At 29.2% G+C, this 26,471-nt stretch overlaps 3 protein-coding genes across 5 annotated transcripts in view; 1 reads left to right on the forward strand and 2 right to left on the reverse strand.

Annotated features, from left to right (window-relative positions):
- Nucleotides 1-298: 298 nt before the first annotated feature.
- On the reverse strand, nucleotides 299-15,281 carry LOC107437125 (uncharacterized). 2 transcript variants are annotated; one of them, XM_016049024.3, is made up of 4 exons: nucleotides 15,025-15,281; nucleotides 4,212-4,659; nucleotides 1,390-1,523; nucleotides 299-418 (listed from the first exon to the last, which is right to left on the reverse strand). In XM_016049024.3, the coding sequence occupies exons 2-4, from the start codon at nucleotides 4,634-4,636 to the stop codon at nucleotides 363-365; spliced, it is 615 nt and encodes a 204-aa protein (XP_015904510.1). In that variant the 5' UTR covers nucleotides 4,637-4,659; nucleotides 15,025-15,281; the 3' UTR covers nucleotides 299-362. The 2 variants fall into 2 exon arrangements, with proteins under 2 accessions (XP_015904510.1, XP_071041717.1); XM_071185616.1 differs by lacking the exon at nucleotides 15,025-15,281 and adding an exon at nucleotides 14,197-14,214.
- Nucleotides 15,282-15,375: 94 nt separating this feature from the next.
- LOC107437124 (Lipoyltransferase 1) lies at nucleotides 15,376-19,917 on the forward strand (the record flags this gene model as incomplete). Its single annotated transcript, XM_043052271.1, has 4 exons — nucleotides 15,376-15,439; nucleotides 17,985-18,085; nucleotides 18,169-18,297; nucleotides 19,475-19,917. Coding segments are annotated over 4 exons (705 nt in total), but the record flags the coding sequence as incomplete, so codon positions are not given.
- A 2,947-nt stretch (nucleotides 19,918-22,864) lies between these two features.
- Nucleotides 22,865-26,471, reverse strand: part of LOC107437122 (geranylgeranyl transferase type-1 subunit beta) — a 37,819-nt gene continuing 34,212 nt past the window's right edge. For both annotated transcript variants that reach the window (XM_043052273.2, XM_043052272.2), the window contains exon 9: nucleotides 22,865-23,334. In XM_043052273.2, coding sequence (XP_042908207.1) covers nucleotides 23,189-23,334 — 146 coding nt within the window. In that variant the 3' untranslated portion in view covers nucleotides 22,865-23,188. The remainder of the gene's footprint in view (nucleotides 23,335-26,471) is intronic.

Consider the following 26,471-nt stretch of genomic DNA (forward strand, 5'->3'; position numbering starts at 1 on the left):
CTTAAGAATTTTTCATTATAGAAATTATCACTATAATGTTTAACAAATTTTTAGAAATGCTTCATAAGAAATGCCTTATATTATTTATAACAGTATTTTTTTTTTAATCGTTTAAAAGTGGCCCCATGTTTTATTAAGTGACCACTTTATATAACATAGGGCCACTTTTTCCACTGTCAAAAATACTACAACTGGGCAGTAGAGAAATTTCCTAATTTTGCCCTATAATGCAAAGCTATGAAGATCTTCTGCAGTCATGAGAAAGAACACAGCATAAACAAAAAATTCTTTCAATAGGTTAACAAAACAGATAATATTTATAGTAACAAGGAACAAAAAACATTGCAATCCATTAAAAAACTTTAAGATAAGCAATGATCGGGACAAGGTGCTTGGAACAATCCCTTTTGATGACTTCCTGGAATAGAAAATCACAATTGTAATAAATGTATAAAAATTCTAAAAAATACAAAATGAAATGCATACATTATTTGAAAAAGAATAAAAAAATTCTCAAAAGGTACATTTTATTTAAACATCAACACAATGAGGAAGGATTCAATGTGTCATATCTTGAGCATGTAATCACTAGTTGCATGGTGCATAGCGTTTTTGAAAAATGCTTAAAGGTGCTTATTTTCGATTTTTAAAAGCCCTTAAAGGTGCTTTTTTCATCAAGTGCTTTTAAAAAGTGCTAAATTTTTCCTTTTCAAAAATGAGATTACTTTGCCATGTCTATTTTCGACACGTATTATCCGAAAGCGTGCTTTTCCAATTGTTCTATTCAACGTTTCCAGAATTCATTCAGCCACTGGCTATTTTGGCGCACCGTAGGACCATAGCATATGAAAGCGCCAATTCGCTTAAGGTTCTACTGAGCTGGGATCAATGAGATTATTGCACTCTCATGTGCAACCCTGCTGCATTTTGCAAGATATTCCCAATTTCAGGCTTCATTTTCCACCCCCTTTTTATGGTGGCTAATATAATCAAGAAAAATAGTACGTTGTCAGAAGCTAGTTATTTTATCATGATCATGTCAAGTCTTTCAAAATTATTTTGCATTTTGTTAATGTATATAGTGCTTAAAAATACTTTTTGAGTGCTTAAAAAGTGCTTATTTTTTTTGAAAGATTTCACTAAGTTATTGGTCCTCCCACACCAGCAACTAGTGATCATTATTTTATGAGGGATCAAGTCAAATTGAGTGGTAATGTACCAAGAGTCCATTGTGAGTACTGTACACACATGTATAATTTTAAAAGTAAAATTATTTAAATAAATTGCTTTAATCAAAAAATAAATATTGAGAAACTATTTACAAAAAGAAAATGCAATTTCAACTCATTACAAGAAAGGAGGAAAACAAATATAATTTTCAAGAATTACTTTGCAGAGTCACGTGTGGAGGAATGAAATTCTGCTCCCATTCGTCACTGCCATCACAACAATCACACACTCCATCGTTTACTTTATAAGATACTACAGATGACAGACGATTGGATTGGTGATTGCAATAAAATCTAAAAAGAATATTCTCGTCAGTTTGGTATATATGAAATCAGTTCTTTTTATTGAAGGAACATGAAGAAATTTATTTTTTTTTTTAAATAGGAATGTTTTTTTTTCAACTTAAACATTTATTTTTAGTCAAATTCTACATTGCATTTTAATAATTTAAAAAAAACGCATCCTCATTGACTACATCTAAAAAAATTATGTGCATAGCTGCCAACACGGATAGGAAATAATCCGGTAGATTTTAAAAAACAATATAAATTTCACGATAATTGTTACAAAATATACTCAATATTTTATACATTTTATTTTAGGGATTTTTGTAGTCATCAAAATAGGAAAACTGCAATGTTTTCCAGTAATGATTTCGCATGAAATGATCTTGAAATGTTATGTATTATGTTTATTCATAATTCTGAAATTTAATAGGCATTTAATTCATCAAAGATAGTAGTAGTTCATTTACGTGGCACTAGGGCTGCACAATGAGCTATTGGCGACGGTCTGGGAAGCATCCCTGAGGATGATCCAAAGGCATGCTATCACAATTTTGATCCTATGCAGAGGGGATGGCACCCCTGCTTCAGTAGCCCGATGACCTGCACGCGAGGTCGAGCACTTTACGGTAGAACAGTTAAACGAGGACCAATGCTACACACCCTCGGCCCCTATGCAGAGTGATCCAAGTGGTCACCCACCCGCACACTGACCGCAGCCAGTGATGCTTGACTTCGGTGATCTGCTGGGATCCGTGTCACTGCGGGACTCATTGAAGATAGAGATAAATGAGGCTCGCTTCCTTATCTTTAGTGGCACTTACTTAAATATTTAAGCAAGCAATAATCTGCACAAAAATTCTATTTCAATAGGGATTTTTTTTTTTAAAAAAACTTACTCAATTTTAGGGAATTTTCTAAAATGTTCAAAAACCAGGAGAACTTTTATTAAACCAGTAAAGGAGAAACTGGTAAAATCTAGTAGTCTATTGGAAAATCCAGTGGAGTTTGCAGCTATGAATGTGCTTATTTGTTTATCTAACTGTCAATTAGTGTATAAATGGTGAAGTTTAACGATAGAAAATTTAAAATGCTGGTGGATATCAAACCTAAATTTCTGCAATTCAAAATCAGTTTTAGAGCTTCAAACATTTCCGTAGTATTAACATTAGCATAGATGTTAATGCTATAAGAATATCAACATTATTGTATTGGAACTTCAAATTTTTAAATTTTTTCAAAGGTTATGGAATTAAAGTACACAAATGTGCTTCACAATTTTTTTTTTATCACATTTACTATTCAAATAAGAAACACATTATACTAATTATTCTAACATTATTTTACTCCATTTAAAATAGTTAAAGCGAGGTTTACAGTTGAAATGACAGTTTGCAATTCATAATTTTTCTAATAAAAATTAGAGAATGGGCATTATTTTACTATTTTTTTAGGGAGGAGGAATTTGAATTAAAATGCACAATGCCTAAATATGTATGTACTTTTTTTTTTTGCAATAACATTTATTGGTTTCATTAAATAATAAAAACAAAATGTAAAAATTCTTTTTACATTTTTATGCTAATATTCAGAGCAGTTGGCGTAAAATATTTTTTGATATTATAATAAATTACAATTAATTTACTCTTTGAAGACATTTGATAATGAATCTTCACATACATTCTTTCCTTCTTCAAAAACCATTTTGCTATACATTACATTTTATTAAGTTTTTAATCAGATAGGATAAAAAAAAAAAACATCTATTTGAACCCTTGAGTATAAAAGGCATTAAAACATCAATTCAAGTTTGTAAAAAAATTTTTTTTACTATCCATACGCGGCATATGTTTTTTTTTCAATCAGCTTTTATTTTTAGGAAAAGATCCTGTATATATATGATGCCAAAATAATGTTCTTTAATTCTGATAGGAATATGGCTGCACATTGTAAGAAAATTTTTTAAATCGAAAAACTAAAAAAATTGACAGTGATGCAAACACACCAAATAAGAATGAAGAAATGAAACAATTAACACATTTGTTTACTATATTTAGCACAAATAAGTTTTACGATTAAAAAAAATCCCAAATAAGTTTAAAATGACGTTACAAGCTGTATTATACTTTTTATACTAAATTGAGAAATAAATAGACCAAAAATCATGAAGTGATACTATAAAATTTTAACTAATCGTTAAGTGATGCCATATGATTTAAATATTGATTTAATGTTGAAAAGATTTATGATTTTATTTCATTTCATTTTATAATCGTCGTTGAACAGCCGACCCAATTTTATGGGTTTACGACAACTAATGTTCAACTCCGTAGCCTTGTCATTTTGAACCCAATCCAGAAGACAAGGTAACTCCTGGATCGAGTATTGGGAGAAATTTGCCTTCGTGGAGAACTTTTTGATGGAACTAACCCGCATTTGCGTTACATGGAGAGGAAAACCTCCTACGGTTAACAAGGGGACTCTAACCCCTGATCCACCTACCACTGAGGATATTTCACGTCAGCACTGTGGTCGATGCAAGCCGGATGCGGAATTCGTATCGACTGGGATTCGAATCCGGTTCGCCGCATTGGAAGGCGAACGCTCTATCCCCTGAGCTATCGCAGCTGTTTATGATTATTAAGCTAAGAAATCTTTAAATGTATGAAATTTTAGATCATCTTGAGCGATACATACCTTCCATAGTTACATGCTGATGTACTAGGCTCATCACTAAAATCTGAGCAGTCACAAAAGTTATCGTTCACAAAAGAGAAACTGATTTCCTCTCTGCTATTTAAGCACACAAAAGTATTCTTATTGGAAGGCTGATAGAATTTCTGTTTTTCTGGCAAAACACCTCGCACAAATTTTACTCTTTTAGCTTGAATTGCAGCAGTCTGTTTTTCTTCAATGGGGATTATTTCTCTCTGGATGGGAGCTTCTGCTTTTTCATAACTTCTAAAATTTTTTTGAAGCCTGGGTTTTCTCTTAGAAAGTTCATAACTCAATTGCTTCACTGACATGAACTGATACAAAAGAAAAATCACAACTACAAATGCAGTTACAAATAGGTAGCGCCTGGATAGAAAGAAATACCGACATCGGAGCCGCCCAAACATCACTTCTTAGAATGTCCAAAGACCTGAAATGAAAGAAAAAATAATAACATTTTCAAGGATCAAGAAACATATCTCTCTTCGTTTGAAAAGCAATCTCTAGAGCAAACCTCATTCAAAAGTAGATTGAAAATAATGATTGGTAGTGACTTAAAAAACACACACATCCCAGATAGCAAAATAAAGCTTATTTTCAGTAAGCAAAAACTTTTTAATGTAAACCTAAAAGGGTTTGTAATGAGGTTTACGTGTAAACCTTCTAACCTTAAAACGAGATCTGTGACAGTCTGCTCTATTCTACTCACATTACCCTAATAAAAAAACCTTAAAGCGAGGTTGACTTTGGGTTTTCAAGCGTGAAAAAAAAAATCTTTGCTAAAGCTAGTCTCAAGGTGAAAATAATATTAAATCTAGGTCATTACAAGGTTTCTTTTCGCAAAGTCTTGTATACTCAGCAAATATCCACCTTGTCACGAAATTTTAATGAGCAATGTAATTTGTTATCGCTACTGTGACGTCACCTAAAACGTCATGATGGACCTAAGTGACACTACTTTACAAAAAAAAAGCTTTAAAAAATAATTTTTAATCCTTTTAGTATGAAAGGTTTGAAACTGCACTATTTCTGCTTCATTGAAAAAAGGTTTTTAGTACAAACATTTTAGTGGCACTAAAAAAAAAAAAAATTCCGTCACAAGCTTTCTGGTATTAATTATTATTACTCATAAACTCTTATAAATAAATACGAATAATATTTCTTATAAAAACAACTGAAAATCTGACAAATATTACGGAGAGTGTCAGGTGTAGACTAAAAATCATTTAAATTATGACCTCAGACTAGCAAAACTGTGTTACACTATCATAAGTAGTTGCAAGACAAAGAGCCATATTTTTTAGTAGTGAATTAAAAATCGATGGAAAAGTAACTTTTTAATTTTTGCTTCAATTGCACCTATTTTTATTCATCATTTCTAACAATATGTTATGAATGAGGTACATATTTTAATCTGCCTTTCTTTAATCAATGAATGATGACACACCTGGCGACTAGTGTGGTCACGAAGTGGCTGTCAATATTATTACCCCAGTTCCTGGAAAAATTCAAAAGAGGAAATAAATTCAAGTTAGCAGAATTTTCTTTTGTGAATTATCATTTTGAACTAGTCTGGTTAAGGTAAAGTTTGCATACATCTTTTACTAAATAGTACAATAACAGAGGTAATAACAAATGATTGGTGTTTGTCACCCATTCGTTATTACCAACTGATAACATCCTGAGTAAGCTTACGATGATAAAGATGTGAGTTAATTCATTACTTGTAAAATATTCTTCACACTATTTTTCCAACGGTATAATTCTGAAACTCAATTATTTCTTGAGATTTTCAGAGTTTTTCTTAAGAAAGTTCAAAATATAGATTATACATATGGAATTTTTTAACGCTCTGTTGTTGTAGTTACGTCGCACTAGAGCAGCACAACGGGCTATTAGCGACGATCTGGGATACATCCCCGAGGATGATCCGAAGACATGCCATCACAATTTTTATCCTCTGCAGAGGGGATGGCACCCCGCTTCGGTAGCGCGATGACCAGCACGCGACGTCGAGCACTTTACGGCAAAACAGTTTAACAAGGACCCATACCGCACACCCTCAGTCCCTACGCAAACTAATCCAGGTGGTCACCCACCTGCACACTGACCGCAGCCAATTTCAATGCTCTATACCTGTTGTGAAATGCAAACATCTGAAATTCTATGAATGCCTCTCAGCTGACTTTCAATATTAATTTGCCAAACTACTTTATAAAATAAACTAATTTCAATTTAATTATTTAATTTTAAGAAAATATTTTTTCGGTTAAATAATTATGAAAAATTATACTTCTAAAAGTGACTTGTCAATAAAAGTTTTTTTCTTCTTTTCTGCAGAATTGGAATATATTTCAGTTATAAATTGATTTTTATAAACCCAAAGAATTGCAGATTTTTAAAATATTTAAAGTGGTTATATAATAAAAATTAAGGTAAGCAAAGTTAGTGTGACTTTGTTAATTAATGCCTAAAATCTTCACTACACTATTATCAGGTCTTATATATTTGTTTAAACTACACTGGCAAAAACAATAAAAAGGGGATTTTTTTGTAATAAAAATCTGTTGAAGCAAATAAAACCAAACCTGGCTAAATCCTCTGATATAAGGCCCAATATATGGAAAAACACAAATGGTCACAACCTGTACCCTAAGTAAGAAAACTGGTCATTTGCCTAGCACAGTAGCTGACTGTCAGTCAGAGAAAAACAAAGTCTAATAGGATGTATGATCACCTCTAACACTTACACAACTCTCACATTGGCATTTCATACTGTTTACCAGGTAGGTTCCTTATCAGTCCCCACTTTTGAGCTTATCAATGGTCGCTGAAGCTAGTCTTCGAGCTGCAATTGAACGTCTCATATGTGTTTCATGATATTAAGGTCAGGGGACATCACAGGCCACTCTAATCGCTGTATATCCTCCAATTGGAGGTATTTGTCCCCCAACCGAGCCATATGTGGGCAGTTATTAGTCCATATGCTCCGCGTAATAGTCCCACATAGAGTTCAAGGATATCTTCATTGTACCACTGACCTGTCAGAATATCTCTATCGAACATAAGAAGCCTGTTTATCCCTATCTCATGATGCCTCCGAAACCCCCACGACCGTAGTGGACCTGCAACAATGCTCGAGGGCCGATATATACGGCCAGATTCCAGATGAGAATATGCCTCGAGTTGCTATCCAAACGACATCAGCCCAAGACAGCTGCTCTCAGTACCATGCTAAGCGGTCCTTTTTGTGGTTCAAGGAGATTTTTCTCTTTCATTATACAAGTCTAGAGATAGCTGTGTCGCTGTTCCTGTCTCTGTGAATTGTTTCCACAGAGAGGACCCCACATTTCTCGAAACTCAAAGATCCTTATGACAGGTATCCTTTGATTGGCCCGCTTTGAGTCTCCCAACTATCTGCCATCTTGGGGCATCATCATCTGCAGTGTTTCCCAAATTAGTCCATATGGACCCCCAGGGGTCCGTGGTACCATTCCGGGGGTCCGTGAAAAATAAAAACTGATTTAGGGGTCTCTGAACAACGTCAGGGGGTCCGCGTGAGGTTTAATATAAAATAATAAAATTGTGATTGGTTTTTATTATTATGGAAATTAAGATAAATAAAATAGTAGACATTTTTACGCCCTAAGTGAACTATAAATAAAGGTGGGTGCTTATAATTATTAACAGTGGTTTGTTACAAATTAAACAGTTGATTTACAAATTTTCTTATATCTTTTGTTCCCTTTTTAAAATATATCAGTATGAATGAGTCGAAGAAAAAACGAAGAAAAATACAGTGTTGAATATTTGAAGTATGTCTTTATTTCTTCACCAGGAAATAGTACTTAACCTATGTGTCTTCTATGTAATAAAACTATAACAAGTGATTCAATGAAACATTCCAAGCTTTACGAACAATTGATAAAAATCCATAGTGACAAAAAAGATAAAGATTTAACTATTTTTCAAACAGTCAAAGAAAAATATCTGAAAACACCGTCACTGCAACAACTTATAGGGACAACATCTAAGCGAGGTGACGATGGATTGCATGTTTCTCATAATATCGCATGTTTCTATATATTACATGATTGCAAGCCTCACACTATTGAAGGACTTATTTTACTAGCTGTAAGTGAGATAATAGTCACCGGGTTGCACAAACCAGCTTTAAACATTGTAAAAAGAATTCCACGGAGTAATAATAATGTACAAAGAAGGATTGACAAAATATCTCAGTGCCTAGAAAATTCTTTATGTGAGTACTTAAAAATATCAGAATTTTCTTTACATCTTGACGAGTCCTCTTATCCAGGAAACGAAGCTTTTACTTTTAGCTTATGTAAGATTTGTAAAAGAATAAAAATTTTACCAAGAATAGTCATTTGCTAAATGTTTGGAAAGCGATACGAAAGGTGAAACGCCATTGACTGAATTAAAAGCTATACCCTTGACTAATATAATTTCTGTAGCTACTGACGATGCTCCGGCAATGGTAGGAAGATACCGAGGTTTTCTGGCTAGCTTAAAACAAGCTGCAGCGAATGTATTTTCAGTACATTTGCCAAACTTAACGAAACTAATTTGAAACTACAAGATGAACAATTAAATTTAATCAAAACTAAAATCGCAAAACTGCCTTTGTTGCAAAACTTTTTCTGTATAAACAAAACTTGGGAAGAGGTCATTGTTCTCTCAATTTCAGTGCCGTAATGAACCTCATCACAAAAATAAATAATAATAAATAAATGATTAGAAATTAGTGCTCACAAACATTGAGCCGGACATAAATACACTCTTAAAATCCCATCACGTTCATCCAAGTCATTAATTTTTTTTATTTTATTTAAAACAAAAGATATAATTTCAATAAATTGTTCTTCAACAAAATTGTTTTTTTGCTTTTTTCAAAAAAAAATTTGCAATTTTTATACTGCACAATATATGCAGTTTTTCACTTGGGGGTCGGTGGGCAAGTTTTGACTATAAAAAGGGGTCCATGGGTCGAAAAAGTTTGGGAACCGCAGATCTAGATCAGTGTTTCCCAAACTTATGACTTTTGTGAACCCTTTCTTAATTTTTCGTAATGCTGTGTACCACTAATAAAAAAAATTAATGCATTTTTAAAAAAATATGTTTTTTTATTTTATTTATACAAGCTTTGCTAATATGTTTATTTGCATCAGTGAGAAGGATGATATTGTTTTTGCTGTGATTAAAAAAAAAAAATGCATAAAAATCACAACTAGATGTTGACACCACTAACTACACTGGTTATCATAAATTAAGGAAAATTCACAAAAATCGCGATAACTCAAGAAATTACACATGGAATTTTATGAAACTTACCCACAATATACAACACATAGTAAGGTATTAAACAACATAAAAAGAAATTATCAGACATTAATAGTAGTATAGAAATTAGCACATGTATAAAATAAACAAATTGGAAGTATCGGTTTGCAATAGAAAAAGTACCTTTAATATGGAATATGANAAAGGGCAATTTACTGATTTTTGTGTTATACAAAAAGTATTTTCTTAAAATTATAAATAAAATTAATATGAGTCAAATATGATGATGTTTTTATTCGATGAAACGAAAGAAATGCTCGAAATATACATCGTATTTGTGAACATTTATCTCTAGGGGTCGCCAAAAATTTTCTCTCTACAAAAGGGGTCGCAGTCGAAAAAAGTTTGCGCACCACTGTTCTATGTAATAAAACTATAACAAGTGATTCAATGAAACATTCCAAGCTTAACGAACAATTGATAAAAATCCATAGTGACAAAAAAGATAAAGATTTAACTATTTTTGAAACAGTCAAAGAAAAATATCTGAAAACGCTGTCACTGCAACAACTTATAGGGACAACATCTAAGCGAGGTGACGATGGATTGCATGTTTCTCATAATTTCGCATGTTTCTATATATTACAGGATTGCAAGCCTCACACTATTGAAGGACTTATTTTACTAGCTGTAAGTGAGATAATACTCACCGGGTTGCATAAACCAGCTTTAAACATTGTAAAAAGAATTCCACGGAGTAATAATAATGTACAAAGAAGGATTGACAAAATATCTCAGTGCCTAGAAAATTCTTTATGTGAGTACTTAAAAATATCAGAATTTTCTTTACATCTTGACGAGTCCACTTATCCAGGAAACGAAGATTTTACTTTTAGCTTATGTAAGATTTGTAAAAGAATAAAAATTTTACCAAGAATTGTTATTTGCTAAATGTTTGGAAAGCAATACGAAAGGTGAAACGCTATTGACAGAATTAAAAGCTATTCCCTTGACTAATATAATTTCTGTAGCTACTGATGATGCTCCGGCAATGGTAGGAAGATACCGAGGTTTTCTGGCTAACTTAAAACAAGCTGCAGCGAATGTATTTTCAGTACATTTGCCAAACTTAACGAAACTAATTTGAAACTACAAGATGAACAATTAAATTTAATCAAAACTAAAACCGTAAAACTGCCTTTGTGGCAAAACTTTTTCTGTATAAACAAAACTTGGGAAGAGGTCATTGTTCTCTCAATTTCAGTGCCGTAATGAACCTCATCACAAAAAAAATAAAATAATAATAAATAAATTATTTGAAATTAGTGCTCACAAACATTGAGCCGGACATAAATACACTCTTAAAATCCCATCACGTTCATCCAAGTCATAAATTTTTTTATTTTATTTTAAACAAAAGATATAATTTCAATAAATTGTTCCTCAACAAAATTGTTTTTTTGTTTTTTATTTTAAAATTTGTAATTTTTATACCGTACAATATATGCAGTTTTTCACTTGGGGGTCCGTGGGCAAGTTTTGACTATAAAAAGGGGTCCAAGGGTCAAAAAAGTTTGGGAACCACAGATCTAAAGCAGTATTTCCCAAACTTATGACTTTTGTGTACCCTTTCTAAATTTTTCGTAATGCTGTGTACCACTAATAAAAAAAATTAATGTATTTTTAAAAAAATATCTTTTTTTTTTTAATACAAGTTTTGTTAATATGTTTATTTGCATCAGTGAGAAGGTTTGATGAAGGATGATATTGTTTTTGCTGTGATAAAAAAAATTGCATAAAAATCACAACTAGATGTTGACACCACTAACTATTAACTCTTCAAAAAATAGCCAATAGAACAATACGTAATCGTAGATTTTCATGGCTAGTTTTGCTTTTAAATAAAATGTTCTGAAATTTTCGTTTGTTGCAAGATATTTCACATAGAACACGTACCCCTGCTAAACTGTTCTCGTACCCCTGGCGGTATGCGTATCACACTTTGGGAAACACTGATCTACAGAATCACACCTTAACTGGTTCATTCTGACCATACTAGTGATGGGTAAACAAAGAAATTCAAAAAACAAGAATCGGTATCAGATACAATGTTTCAAGATGTCTTTGCACTATAAGCTTTGGCAAGCAAATGAGGCAACTATACACAAACACGATCACTGCACCATTGACGAACGAGGTCATTGCAAGATTTTTTTTTTTTTAATAAGCCCTTTCTCCCGCTAATTGTTTTAATCAGTGTACATACTGTGATGCTTAAACTCACTTATTTTAAATCAGCTACATTAAATAATAATAAAAAATGATAAAATACGATAATCCATANTAAGCCGAGTGCAGCGCCACTAATTTGCATATTGCAATTTTACTCAGCTACTCTTAGTGGACAACATATGCAAATTTTGCACGGTTTGGCTTACTTTTGAAAGAGTTATCGCTATTTTTGTGATTTTTCCTTAATTTATGATAACCAGTGTATTAACTGTTAACTCTTCAAAAAATAGCCAAAGAACAATACGTAATCGTAAATTTTCATGGCTAGTTTTGCTTCTAAATAAAATGTTTTGAAATTCTCGTTTGCTGCAAGATATTTCACATAAGAACACGTACCCCTGCTAAACTGTTCTCGTACCCCTGGCGGTACACGTATCACACTTTGGGAAACACTGTTCTACAGAATCACACCTTAACTGGTTCATCCTGACCATATTAGTGATGGGTAAACAAAGAAATTCAAAAAACAAGAATCGGGATCAGATACAATGTTTCAAAATGTCCTTTCGCTATAAGCTTTGGCACGTAAATGAGGCAACCATACACAAACACGATCACAGCACCACTGACGAACGCGGTCATTGCAAGATCTCTTTTTTTTAATAAGCCCTTTCTCCCGTTAATTGTTTTAATCAGTGTACATACTGTAATGCTTAAACTCTCTTATTGTAAATCAGCTATGTTAAATAATAATAAAAAATGATAAAATATGATAATCCATATATTCCATTACTTTATTATTCAAGAAAAAATCACTCATCAAGCAGAGCAAAGTTTAGTTCATATTTATCTTTTAAGCTTCATTATTAACTAAAATAAACCATGTAAAGATTATTTACTCAAGACAACATTTTTTGATCAAAAATAGTCCCATTTTAATTTTACTTTCTTTTTGACATATAACAATAGATAAAATAATTGACTTTTTGACTTGTCCTCACTACATCCATGATATTGGGGCTAGTGTGTATAAAAAAAGACTATCATAAAAATATACACCCAAATTAACTTTTTTATCATTCAAAATGAAGAAAATTAATTAATTATTAATAAAAAATTCAAGATACGTTTAAAATAATTTGTGAGCTCTTAGGGAAAATTCATAAAAGTTGTCTACCCTAGCTCCTTTTCGCCACTGTTTTCTTTTTTTCTTCTTCTCAACTTATAATCTTCAATTAAATTTTTCACTTAAAATTTTAATAATTAAGTTAACTTCTTAAAGCATCATTATTTCAAATAAGAAACAAATATATTTTCAATAAAAAACCGCAAAATTTTAAAAACAGGCAGTTACACTAAAATAGTACTTTGAAAAGTTAACATTGAAGCATTAAATATTTGACTTATTGTAAGTCAAAATAAAGAATAGTGCACCATGAATAGTTTTCAATCAAATGATCGGATAACTGCAAGGGTAACATCCGATCATTTGGTGAAAAAGTTTTGGGTATCAAGTGGTATAATTTAAGGGTTTTTGTGAAAAGGCTCAATTTTTTGTTTAGTTGTAAAAAATTTATCCCTAACTTTTAAATTTCTGCAAAAAAAGATCTTGATTTTGTGAAAAATCACGAAAACTAGTGGTTGTATTGAAACTTTTCATGAAAGGTGCATTTGGGGGGNAATTTTAGGGGGGGGGGGAATAATTGCAAAAATGAGAGGTGTAAAGAAACTTTTTGTGAGTGGTAAATTTTTGCAACTTTATGAAAAATCACAAAAATCAATGGCCTCTAACTTTTTTATTGCAAAAAATTTACTCATATGTTAATGATACTAAAATTTCGAGTAATTCAGTTTTTTCTTTTCTAATAGAGACAGAATGCAATAAAAGGTATTTTGAAAAGAAACAAAAATTTGTCTTTCAAAGAGTTGTAGTTTTAAAAACATGAATGAAAGAAGTCACTTGTTCCATTGAAGTTCGTTGTCTGAAGAATGGTGACCTGCGGACGTGATAAGAATTTGCTAACATTGATCGATAGTCCACATTAAACAGTTGATTTGCTTAAAAATATACTGCTCAGAGTAAAAAATATATATATCAGGTGAAGTAAATAAGTCTCTCAGCCAATAAACAATATTGAAGGGAGAAAAAAAATTAGGAAAATGCTATAAAAAAAAATGAAGAAAAAAAATCTGGTGAAGTAAATGAAATTCTCCTAGTCAATAAACAAAAATTGAAGAAAAAAAAAATGAGCGGAATGATATGAAAAAAATTAAGAAAAAAAATAAGGAGCAAATATGATATTAAAAAAAATCAGCATAAATCAACTAGTGGTACTCGTTCATCAAATTCTATCACAGATAAAATTCTGGGAATGTGGCATAACTACCACTACAAATATTAAATACTTAATCACTAGTATATAAGACATGTTACCTTGATTCCATTAAGAGGTACCTTTTGATAAATGAAGGTCGATATAGTCGATAAACATCACTCTTCAAATCCATTAAAACAATTCAATTTTTCTTAAATTGTGACGCAGACTTCAAGATTGAAAGGTATCACCGAAAATATGGCAATAAGATCCAAGATTTTTATTAACTAATAATTTTTGAAGATAGATAAAAGAGTAAACAAAATATATAACACATCACTATATTAGTGAAATAATAAACATCATTTTCAAACAAACAAGTTCTTAAGCAAATAAATAAAAATATTTGAATTTTTTAAGAGATTTTTTATTAATATAAGAGTTCTTATTTATAAAAAACAGATTTTAGAATGAAGTTCAATTACAAACATTAAATTAATGGGGAGGGGGGGGATGCATACGCTGTCTTTCTGAATGCTTCAAAAAGCTTCATTTTGAAATGCTATTTTTTCGTAAATTTTAGACTAATATGCTGATGTAAAAATTAGTTTGTAAAGATAGATTGCTTGTTTTAGTTCAAATATAGTCTATCCTGTCTATGAACTCCCGTTTGTCTAGTGCAGTGACGGTGTCCATGGCTACAAGGGTTAACTACAGCAGAGTTGGGTTATTATTTAAAACAGATTTTAACTCTGGTTAGTGAGAGAAAGAGAATCAGGGGAGAGAGAAGCTCTCCTCTTTGAAACAAGGTTATATAATCTGATGTCATGGATTATAAATATCATGGACATTATTAAATATTTCAATGGATCGATGAGTTTAAAAAGAAATAGCACAATTCAGCAATTTTTTTTTTTGAAAAAGAATTAGCATTAGAATAGATTTACTTTGCAAGTTGTACAAAACAGGATCTTTGGTCGTATCATGAAAACAGCCGCAGAACATTAAAAGTCCCAAACGTAGGAAGATAACGATAAATGTTTACATAGGAAAAAATATAACAACTTTATCGAAAATATAAATATTTTTATAACAATAAATGTTTTAATATTGTTGGAGATCTAATGGGTATATTCATTTTCCCATTGAAATAATCAAGTTTGTTTATTTACTTGATACACTTTCGGTTACTCGTTTCTGTGCTATGTTAATCCCAGAGAAACTGCTAAAAGCGTTGTCTGAATCTATATTTATCTATGCAAGCTATAAGCAACATTTATTTTACAACATAAACGTATAACATCATCCCACAAAACAAAACACCAAATTGCCTAAATTATTGCGCTAAAATTTTAAAAAGAAGTAATTTTCATTCAAAATATTAAAATTCCTGACGGCTTGAGTTTTCATATAGCAAACACTATAATTTATACTAAAAAGTAAAGTTGAATGATGAACGTTATAACAATATCTAAGATTATGCATCATTTAAAAATTTTAAATCTGTATGCTGCGGTAAAAAGTTACAGACATAACAGTTATGACCATACACTACTATCGAATCAGAACTCAATTTTGTTATCAGAATCTCGGAATATTTATGAAAATTTGGCATTAGAGGACTGGTTGTATAAAAACTTAGATTTTAAATCTAAAGATGCGTTTATCCTTTTGTTGTGGTATAATGCACCCTCTGTCATAATTGGCCGACATCAGAATCCCTGGGTGGAGTGTTCTCTCGATTTTTGTAAAGCAAGTGGTATAAGTATTGCCAGACGAAATAGTGGCGGTGGTACTGTCTACCATGATTATGGGAATGTTAACTTTTCTTTTTATGCATCTAGAAAATATTACAATCGTAAAAATAATCTAAATCTTATTGTAAATTCTATTTTAAGTAAGTGGCCTATAAAGCTGAGTGTTTCTGGCAGAGATGACATTCTCTGTGATGAAAAATACAAAGTATCCTTTTTCTTAAAAAAGAAATTCATTTTCATTAAAAATATATCTTACTGATGGAATTCATAATTTAGATACCAATATGATAAGTCACCCTCAATATTTATAAAACTGTAAAATTCTGTCTAATATTTCAGATAAATAAAGCTCACATGAATCATTATCAATTTAAATTTAGTTAAGTATAAAATAAATATGAAATTTAAAAACAATTCTAGCTGATATTAATATGAATCAGATATTTTTTTTATGCATGTGCAATTTAAAGAGCTGCGATAATTTTATCATCTACAAAAATTTCATGCTAAAGATACCCATGGATTTGATATTCAGGTAATTTCCTAATTTATAAGTAGGATTCACTGCATTATGGCATCAATTGTTGCCAAATGTTATACAAATGTCTCTGAAATCATATGCATAAGCATCAAATTTGTCGCCTAGAAATATGATTGAAATTTTCAAAATATTAACGAAAAAAGTTTTTTTTTAGTCCATTAAATTTGATGCATTAAAAATTTTTTTTTGTTGCACTAATTTTATTATGGTATGAAATTCAAATGGAATAACTGGAAGTGTCTGGTATAAAAATTCATTAATTTAAATGTTGCAATTTCAAATTTAATCAGAGTTGGCAAAGTTTAGGACAGAATGGATTAGTCCACGGTTTCATCCGTATTGTCCAAAATCCCTTTTTCTTAAAACCTTTTTCTCAAATTATGTCATAATTTAAAAAAAAAAAAATATTAATTTTTAAACAAGAAACAAAATGAAGACAATTTTTTGTTTTATTAAAAAAGTTAATTATTATTTTTAATATTACATTATTTATCCTTATGCGAAAACATAATTTATCAGTAGGTATTAAAAGCATATATATATTCATATTTAAAGGATTAGGTATTCACTTTTGTTGTTCAAATGTGGAGCTTCGAAAGTTTATAAATCTTTTTCTATTATATTATTTTCTTTTAATAAGTTTAAGCAAATTGTATATGAAGTATCAAATATATATTATTATATGTAATTATTATGTGTCACACATATGGAAATTTCACCTTTTACCAATGTTCAAGTTTTTGGACAGTTTTAGTCAGTTTAGGACAATTTAAGACAGTGAAACCCATGTGCTCTGTCCAAAACCAGTTTAGGACGTCCAAAACCCCAACCTTAATTATTGTGCTGTGCTTTGCATTCATGGGAAGATAAAAAAAATACTGTGACTAATCGGATAAATGAATAAAGCATGTTGAGATGGTCAACCAAAATTTAGATTACTGTAAATATATATTACAATGTTTCAATTTCATTATTAAAAACAATAAGTAACTTTATTGAAAAAAGTTTGTAAATTTCTTTTGTTTCTTGTTCTCTTGTAATTGTTTAAAATGTTCAGTTGTGTCTGAAATAATATGACCTTAAATAGTTTGATAACACAGAAACTATTTGACTAGTTTCATTTAAATTCTGTCATTTAGAATTAAGTGCTTTTAAACAATTTGAAAATTTGTATACTTTTATTTTATCATTTTTTTTTGTATTTATCTTAGTATAAGATAACTTGATTTGTGATAATCCAATGATTAGTACAAAAGTGATATAATTTTTTTATTCTGCGAACTATATATGTTTAACCGTAAGGATATAAAATAATTATGTTTTTTATTCTAAAAAGAATTAATTGTATAGTTTCTATCTAGAAATAGTAACCAAACTATTATCTAATCCAATTGTCTAAAATTTGGTTGAGGAAGACTTTCTTCTTGTGTGAGTCTCATGAAAATCTCATCATTAGATCAAACGTGGAGTTCCATTTTATTATTTTGCGCACTCTGCATTATGTTAAATCTTGCATTTTACAAGAATCACTGTTAAAGAAAAGTAAAAAACATTGTTCGAATTCATGTGATGTGTATGTGCTTCCTTGACATTGTGCGTTATGTTTCAGGCACTGCTTCCAAGGTTGGCAAATTTGCTACTTATCATCATTGCACTGTACTGGTTGATGTGGATGTAATCAAATTGCATCAAGCGCTTCACAGAGATCTAGAAAGTTTTGCTCTTTCTTAATGGTTTTTAATAATTTTTAAACCTTTTTAGGACTTATTTTATTTTATGTTTTTATTTTACAGAACTGCATTAAGAGTAAAGCTACAGCCAGTACTAAAGCTGAGGTAATTAATTTAAAAACAGTGTGCAGAGACATTAATGTTGGAGATGTCATTAAAACTGTTGCAGACAACTATAAATTAACTTATCATGTAAGTGTGATGCATATTTTATAGGTCAGACATAAGCTTTGTGCAATATTCTAAAATTAAAACAGTTCCAGTCAGAGTTGGCAATGTTTATTAATATCTGGTGCATGTCATTTTTTTAAGTCACAATAAAAGTTTTTGAATGTGTTGATTATCAGTCAAACAAATATTTGTATAATATAGATTAAAAATATATTTTGTATAGAAAATTAATTAAAATTTATGATGGTTTTATAAATTTTATTTAGGATCAATGAATACAAGTCAATAAGATAGTTGTATAACTGTGAAATTCAAATCATTTGTAAATTTTTTGAACAAAATTTAAATCAGGAAATTTTTACATTTTTTTTGTTTTTGAAATTGAGTGGGAGCGATATATGTTTGTTTTTTCCCACAAATTTGTTACAGTTCTTTATTTTACAAATTCATACAAATGGAAAGGGAAGTTTCAGTAGTAGAATGAAACTGCTAAAGTCTGTTTAGTAGTTGAACTAAAAAAATAGTTACAAATGGTGTCTGAAGCTTCTAACAATGTCACATGATTTGGAAGAACCCATCAATCATCTTTGTAGCTATCATCATCAGCTATTTCATTAGCAATGTTTGCCTTTTGTCATCACTAAGATCGACATTTCAATCTTCTTCAACCTCGTTGATTTGATCACTACACTCGCAGGGTGCATAGCGTTTTAAAAAAGTGCTTATTTTTGATTTACATTTTTTAAAAGCTCTTAAATGCGCTTTTTTTATTTTGCTTTTGTAAAAAGTGCTTCATTTTCTATCTTTTAAAAAGAGAGTTTTTCTTTGCATTGTCGATTGTCGTTCTAAATTACAAAAAATGCATAATTTTCCCAATTTTCTCTGCAATATTTATCAGAAACAAGTTATTTTATCATGAATATATGAAGTTTGTGAAAATGTTTTTAAATTTTACTGATTTTATGTTCATAAATTAAAAACTTTAAACGATAGAAATTTCAAATCAACTACATAAAGATAGATGTAATATGGACACTCTTACAATACTTATTGCTATATGATTTTTAGTTTCTTCCATTTTATCTAGTGTCCTAGAAGAAATCGGTTTCTTTTATGAGAAATACCATTCCTGATAAAAAAGTTAAAATATTATGAACCAAAAGAGATGCCAAATAGTGATTTGAATGATTGTTTGCAGGTGAAGGAGGTTCTAAGCGTGTATCCAACGGAAGAACGTTTTCCTGGTTTAAATAAAATACAAGAGAATCTGATGAGCTGGAGTTGGTGCTTTGGTCACACACCATCCTTTACCGTCACCAAATCTTTCCCCATATGTCCCTCCTTTTCCATGTGGAATAGTCAGAATTTACCCTCATCTTTTGAAATAAATCTTGTGTGTAACAAAGGGACTATAGAATGTATTAATATTGTACCACAATTATTAGACATTCAAACATTTAATAGATTGAGCCAGTATATAATGGGTTTCAAATTTTCTGACAAAATAATTGATCCACTGGAAATGTGGGTTATGGATTCAAAAAGCAAAATACTATGTAATTATGTCAAATGCTGTATAACACAAATGATTTTTGATGTTCATAAATGATAATTTAATTAAAAACTATGTATTTACATCAATGTGGGCATTGATTCTTTTTTGAAGTTTGACATTGAAAACATAAATGTTCCAAAGGGCATGTTGCAAAAGGGAAAATGTTTTGTTGGTATCTTAAGTCAGTTAAGAGTTTTCAAAAAGTGGTGTTTTGAATATTTCTGATGTTTTCTTGTGAAAAAATAAATATTTAATTTATTTTGAGAGAACGTGCTTTTCTTTTTAATCGAGTATCATCCGAGTATAAATATAAATATACTATTTTCATTTGTCGACTTTTACAGGGAGATATACGATATCTAAAATTTTCAATGGAGTTAATGATTTCCTTAATAAAATACTTTAAAGTAGACACACACAGAGATTAGTACTTCGACTTATACTCAGAGGTATACGATATCTAAAATTTTCAATCGAGTCAATGATCTCCTTAATAAAATACTTCAAAGTATGGTTTCAATAATACTGAAACAAAAAATACAGTGAAGATAAGCTTGAAAGTAATTTTCTTGGTGATTTATGAAAACTAAGAGACAACAGCCAAATTTAAAACTAAAAGAAAGTTTTTGATAAAAAAGTATAGTTTTTTTTTATTTTTTAGTTGATTTGATTAGTCACCAAATCTAACTTGATACCTACACTAAATACTATACTATAAGATGTGGTAATTAAAAAGACATTATTACTTTCTGATAGCGAAATACATTGGTCACCACTTTTTATTTATATGAAAAACATGCATGGCAAGTCTCAACATCTAATGGGTTAAGAACTACATAGTTTTTATTAAAAAAATTGGATGTTCTGAACACGTATACAGGTCAGAAATATTAGGACAAAAGAAATTTTATGACAACTACAAACTCTGAAATTATTAAATTTAAAGCTCTATTATGTTAAAATAAATGAAAAAAGTAGTTTATACTGCATTTATTATTAAACTATTAGTACTAAAACTTACTTTTACTATTTTTTATAAATCCATGACATTTTTGTACATTTTCATTTCCTAATTTTCAAGTATCTTTAATCATTATTATACTTACATATATACAACATATTGCCTTAAAATTTGTATTGATTCAATAGATTAAAAGAACAAGAAATGTATGTTTCATAAAACTTAGTTAAAACTAATATTATAATTTGTACACAGCTAAATAATGATATTTATTAAATAATGCTGAAATATAGAATTATATTATATTACAGGAACAGATAAGAAAGGAGATGAGGAATCACTCTTAATTAATAACTAAAATAAATTATAAATGTTGAGTGATTATTTTGCATGTAAAAGTGGAGTAATATGAAAGCATTCGGCTCTCCTTATTTTATTATGTAAGAATATTTAATGTACAGAAGTTGATATTTTGAATTGTACATTGAATACATTAATAGTTAAATACTCTGAAATACTTTAAAATGGTTTGGTTAATTTCAAATAAGAGCTTTAAGTATTAGTAGATACTCTTTTTTTTTTACATGGTCAAAACCAAAAAGCCTGGTTTAAACCAGAAAACTGTTGTTTTTTATCACGCCTGCACCTAGTACTTGAAATACAAATGTCATGTTTTTTTTTTATTTTTATACAAAAGTGATTCAAAGTTACATTTCTGCCTGGTAACAAAGAAAATAGTGAATTGAATAATTTCTTAAAACCTTTTTTTTAAATCTAAAATTCAGTTGCTGTATTGGAATGAATGGTTCAGTGCAAACATTTTAATCAACATTGCATCAATAAAATAGCAAATGGGACTTAATGCATCAGTTGTTATGATGGAAGAGAAAAATGTAATGGGATATCTTAACAATAAAAAAACCATTAAGCGATACATAAATAATCCATTATAACTTCTATTTCCAGTGTACAAGTAATCTTATCAAACACCCAATTACGAAAATCAGAGGGTCCACTCACACGTTATTTGTCGATCGTGAAATATCAATGTTTTTTAAATAATCAGACAATTATGAAGAATCTCATATTTTCTTTTTAATATGCTACACATAATTAATTTTGCATTTTCTCTCATATTTTCTTTACTTATAAGGTTCTTTTTTAAGTAGAAATAATACTTTAAATTACATTCAGAAAAAAATAAGAAAAGATAATTATTCAAAAGTTTCAATATTTTTAACTTTTAAAAATTCTGTAGACTTAATAATTTCTTTATAAATATTTTAATTTTAGAAATTTTCATATTATATTTGGTTTTTTCAGCGGTGAACTTAATACAACAGACATAACAGAAATTTGCTATCTCGTATTAAAAAGCTTTAAAGGATCGACTTGTACACAGGAATATATGGTAGTTTTATGACAGCCAAAAATCTTTGTAAAATAAGGATCCTATCATGATTTTTCTGTCTAAAAAGAATGCTCTGACAGGTTTTAGACCACTAAACACTATCTGTTTTTAGAAACATTGAAATAACTATATATTTCACATTATCTTAGTTTAGGTGGTTAGATACATACGGAGATTTTTAAACTGGTAATTTACTGAGGAGGGAAAAGGGGATGAAACTTCCAGAAAATTTATACCAGCCATCTTTTACAATCCATAATTTCTAGAGGTAGCCAATTTTATCCTTTAATATATTACTCTGGATTCGAAAAGTTTGACTTAAAATTATTTTGAAAAACCATAACATAAAGAATTAAAAAAACATATTAAGGAACCCTGAAAATTAACTGAATAAATTAAATTAGGAAAAAAAAAACTGACAAAATTTTAAAAAATTGCTATAACTGTATTTAAATGCTTATAGTTTTACACTGTAATCACACTTTTTTTATAATGCTTTTACACTGTAATCCAACTACAACTATGAAAAATCTGTGATGGAAATCGTCATTCTGTTCTATTATATTTGAATAAAAAATTCAAAATTGCTAATTTATTGCTAAAAAAAAGTCAACCTATAAAAAAAAAAACAACAGTAAAAACAAGGAAAAAAAGCAGAACATTTAGAAAAATAACTTTATTTATATTTAAATAAATTATGGATTAATATTTCATTTTTAACAGAAATGAAAATAATTGTGTCTTTGGATATTAAAACATGTCAAATCCATCAAAATGTATTTTCAGAATCTTCTGTACATCCCTGTTGCTGATGACTTTTATTTGAAGCTCCATCTTTTTTTAAAACTTATTCTAAAACTTTTCCAATATGGATTTACCAAGTTTTAATACACTCCAACCATTAAAGTTAAAAAAAAAAAACTCCTCACATTTTATATTTTTTTAAAGCTTGTGTATGGAAATTTAAAATGATATATGTATTCTATCAACTTTGGAGCATCCATTGTTTATGAATGTGAGACAACGAATGAGCCGCTCGTTCACTGATGTTCAGCGCAGGATGAACTAAAGGTGGTAAGTTCTTGTTGAACAGTAATATTCCACTGATGCTTAGATAGGTATGAAGCATATCTGAAAACAAATTTTAAATCATTATTATTTATATTTCCACAACACTTTCATACGAAGTCAATTTTTATTTCTTAACTTAGAGACCACAAACACTCAGAAAAAAAAATTCCCTTTTAATTATTAATATATTCGCCTGTTCTGCCTGATTAATTTATATGAAATATATAATAAAATACCTTTATAGTGTGGCTTAGAGGAGAACTCTTCCAGGCTAAATAAAAGTCTGGGGCTGTCTGCTACTATAGTAACAAGCGAGAGCACGCTTCTATTGGGGGTGAAATGGAGGAAAGCTCTCAATTGGTTTACTTACGACGACCTATGCCAAGATTAAGGCAAAATTATTCACCCCACACCCCTAATCAAAGTGCCTTTTCCTTCATGGTGGCTACTTAAATCAGGTTTTACATTTCCCTGATTTTTCCAGGTAAAAATCTTAAAATTTCCAGGTTAGCGTGTTTTTTTTTTTCACAAAGTAAGGGATGGTTACAATAAAAGTACAAAAATTGTAGAGTATTTTATTTAAAATGATATTTTTTTAATATATAATATTGAAAAAACAATTAAAGTACATTTATTTTAACTTAGCAAGATATTTTTTATTATTATTTTTTTGAATTTTTAACATTTTGGTACAAGTTGGATGTGGAGAAAATAATATGTTTAGCATGTAAAATATATTGTTTTGATTGAATAAAAAAAGTTTAACGTGAATATATTTTTTGCACAAAGTGCACCGAATAGCATATTATAATTTGTACNTCAAAAAAAAAAAAAAAAAACTTTGACAAGTATTGTTAGTATATTTTCATTAGGGCTGTAATTTGGCAGAATTGCTGAATACCGAATAGTCGGCCAAACAAATTGTCTGAATACCAAATATTTGGTAGCCGAATAGTAGCATTTTTCTTAAAAAAAAAAAATCATTAATGTATATTTTTTTATATATAAATAAGTTTATTCATTTTTTTAAAATTAATCAAAACTTAGCTATATTAGTGTGGGGTAAGAAGAAAAAATTATAAAAGCTATATTAGTGTGGGGTAAGGAGAAAAAATTATAAAAGCTATATTAGTGTGGGGTAAGGAGAAAAAATTATAAAAGTTATCTATTAGAAATATTTAAGATAAATAAAAACTAACTAATAGCTACAAAAAGGAAACTGAAGTTGTAAAGTTGAATAAAAAAGAAACAGAGAAATAACAAAAAATATTCTCTTAATTTTTAAGACAAAACTTTAATACTGAAAATAGTATTTTCTGAAAAAAAAAGTATTTTTGTTATCCATTATCAGATATAGTCTTTACACATCTTTGTTAAGTTTTAATATTCATGTGCTTACAAAATTATGTTGTGGAAGATAAATGGAAGAGCAAAATTTCTGTTTTAAGAATCTAGATTGTTTTCTTTTCTGTTTTAATTATATCACAGCATTTTAACTGAGCATTTTATGATGGATTTTATTTTTACTTTTTTCTAGTACGGTAAGACAGATAGCTGGTAACAAAAAAAAAATGCTGTGATTTTAAACCTTAAGGTTATATTTTAAGAAATTAGAATGCTTTTTTTTCTGTTTTTTTTTGCCTTTTTTTTATTAACTTTTTATCAAAGTTTTTATTATGATACAGCATTTTTTAAAGAGTGTTTCTGAAGAACGTTATTTTTGATCTCCACAACTTGAAAAAGCTTTACATTTTCTTTTAAAAATTAAGAAATTTTTTTTTCTCGTTTCGATTTAGCTTTTTTTTAAAAAAAAACTTCGGTTTTTATCAAGAGTTTTATTATGGAGCAATTTAGAGAGTTTCTATCAGAATTATTTCTTTTTTCTACCCTTATTTTAAAATGTTAAAAAAATACAGTATAATTGGAAAAGAGATGTTCAGTTTAAAATATGATATTCCATCAGTTTAGTTTAATTATGACAAATTTTTATTTTTTATGTTTCTCTTTTGTGTATAATTTTTTGTGGGCATTTTTAAAAGCTCTTCTGATAACTTTTTTTCTTTTAAAGTTTTGTGTTTACTATTTTAGTTAACTCTATTTAATCTATAAAAACTTTGACAAAAAATACTTGGCCGAATAGTAATCGAATATTTGTTGCATCCCTAATTTTCATTAAACAAAAAAATAATTAATAAAAAACAATAATTTCAGGCGATTACGCATTAATAACTTTTTATATTTATTTATATTTTATTTAATCCAAACAGTACTCTTTGTGAAGTTCATTGATCATATTTTCTTTAAACCAATATCTGTCAATACCAATATCTAGTCAAATGTTTAAACAATGTTGTTTTCAAGAACGATAAGCAGTACTAAAAAATTAATGTCACAAAGGCAAAATTGTCAACTTTCTTATTACATATCTCATAGAAAAAAACTGGATAAATTTTTTATTTTTATTCTTTTCTAATTTGAAATTAAAATATTTAAAGAATTCCTATCTAACTAAATGATTTTTTGGCTTAGATTAGTTAAATTTTTTTGTTTGCTTTTACAACTAGAAACACGCACAGTGCAGAACAAAAAAACAGTTTCATTCTCCTTCCCAATAATCACATATGAATAAAAAAACTGATATCCTCTATTTATACAACATTTAACATGTTTCCCATACATTCCCTTATTTTTACGATTTTCTTAAGGTAAAAGGAGAAACAGTTTAGGAAATATCATCTCTGGAAAAAGAGTAACATTAAGAAACTTTCGACATTGTTATTACTACACAATGTCAAATTTTGAATTAAAAATCAAATATTTACCAACAAAATGTTAATATAACTATGTTAACATATGGTTGATCTTTAAAACAGTGGTTCTTAACCTTTTTAAGCCGCGACCCAAATTTGTGAAATATGTTCATGTCGCGACCCAAAAAAAAGTCACAATTTTTTCATTGCTTCATTTTAGATCATATTTTTAAAAAATCTTCAATCCTACGATGATAATTTTTCTTAACTTACAATTTTTTTATTTATTTTTTTAAAAATAAAGTGAAACAAAATTACTTTTTGATCCAAGGAAAATTTAATTAATAATCAAGTGTTTTTAATAATTTTTATTGACCAAATTAAAATATATTTATAACTTTTTGAAAATAATTGACATTTTAACTTATTCCTAAAAAAAAAAAAAAA

The sequence above is a fragment of the Parasteatoda tepidariorum genome, chromosome 9 (assembly GCF_043381705.1).
Source record: "Parasteatoda tepidariorum isolate YZ-2023 chromosome 9, CAS_Ptep_4.0, whole genome shotgun sequence".
NCBI classification, from domain to species: Eukaryota; Metazoa; Arthropoda; class Arachnida; order Araneae; family Theridiidae; genus Parasteatoda; species Parasteatoda tepidariorum.

Coding starts and splice junctions, on each gene's coding strand:
- LOC107437125 (XM_016049024.3), bottom strand. CDS start 4,636: ATGTTTGGGCGGCTCCGATGTCGGTATTTCTTTCTATCCAGGCGCTAC. Junction 1,524..4,211: donor TCAGCATGTAACTATGGAAG/GTATGTATCGCT, acceptor TATTCTTTTTAG/ATTTTATTGCAATCACCAAT. Junction 419..1,389: donor TCCACACGTGACTCTGCAAA/GTAATTCTTGAA, acceptor TTTCTATTCCAG/GAAGTCATCAAAAGGGATTG.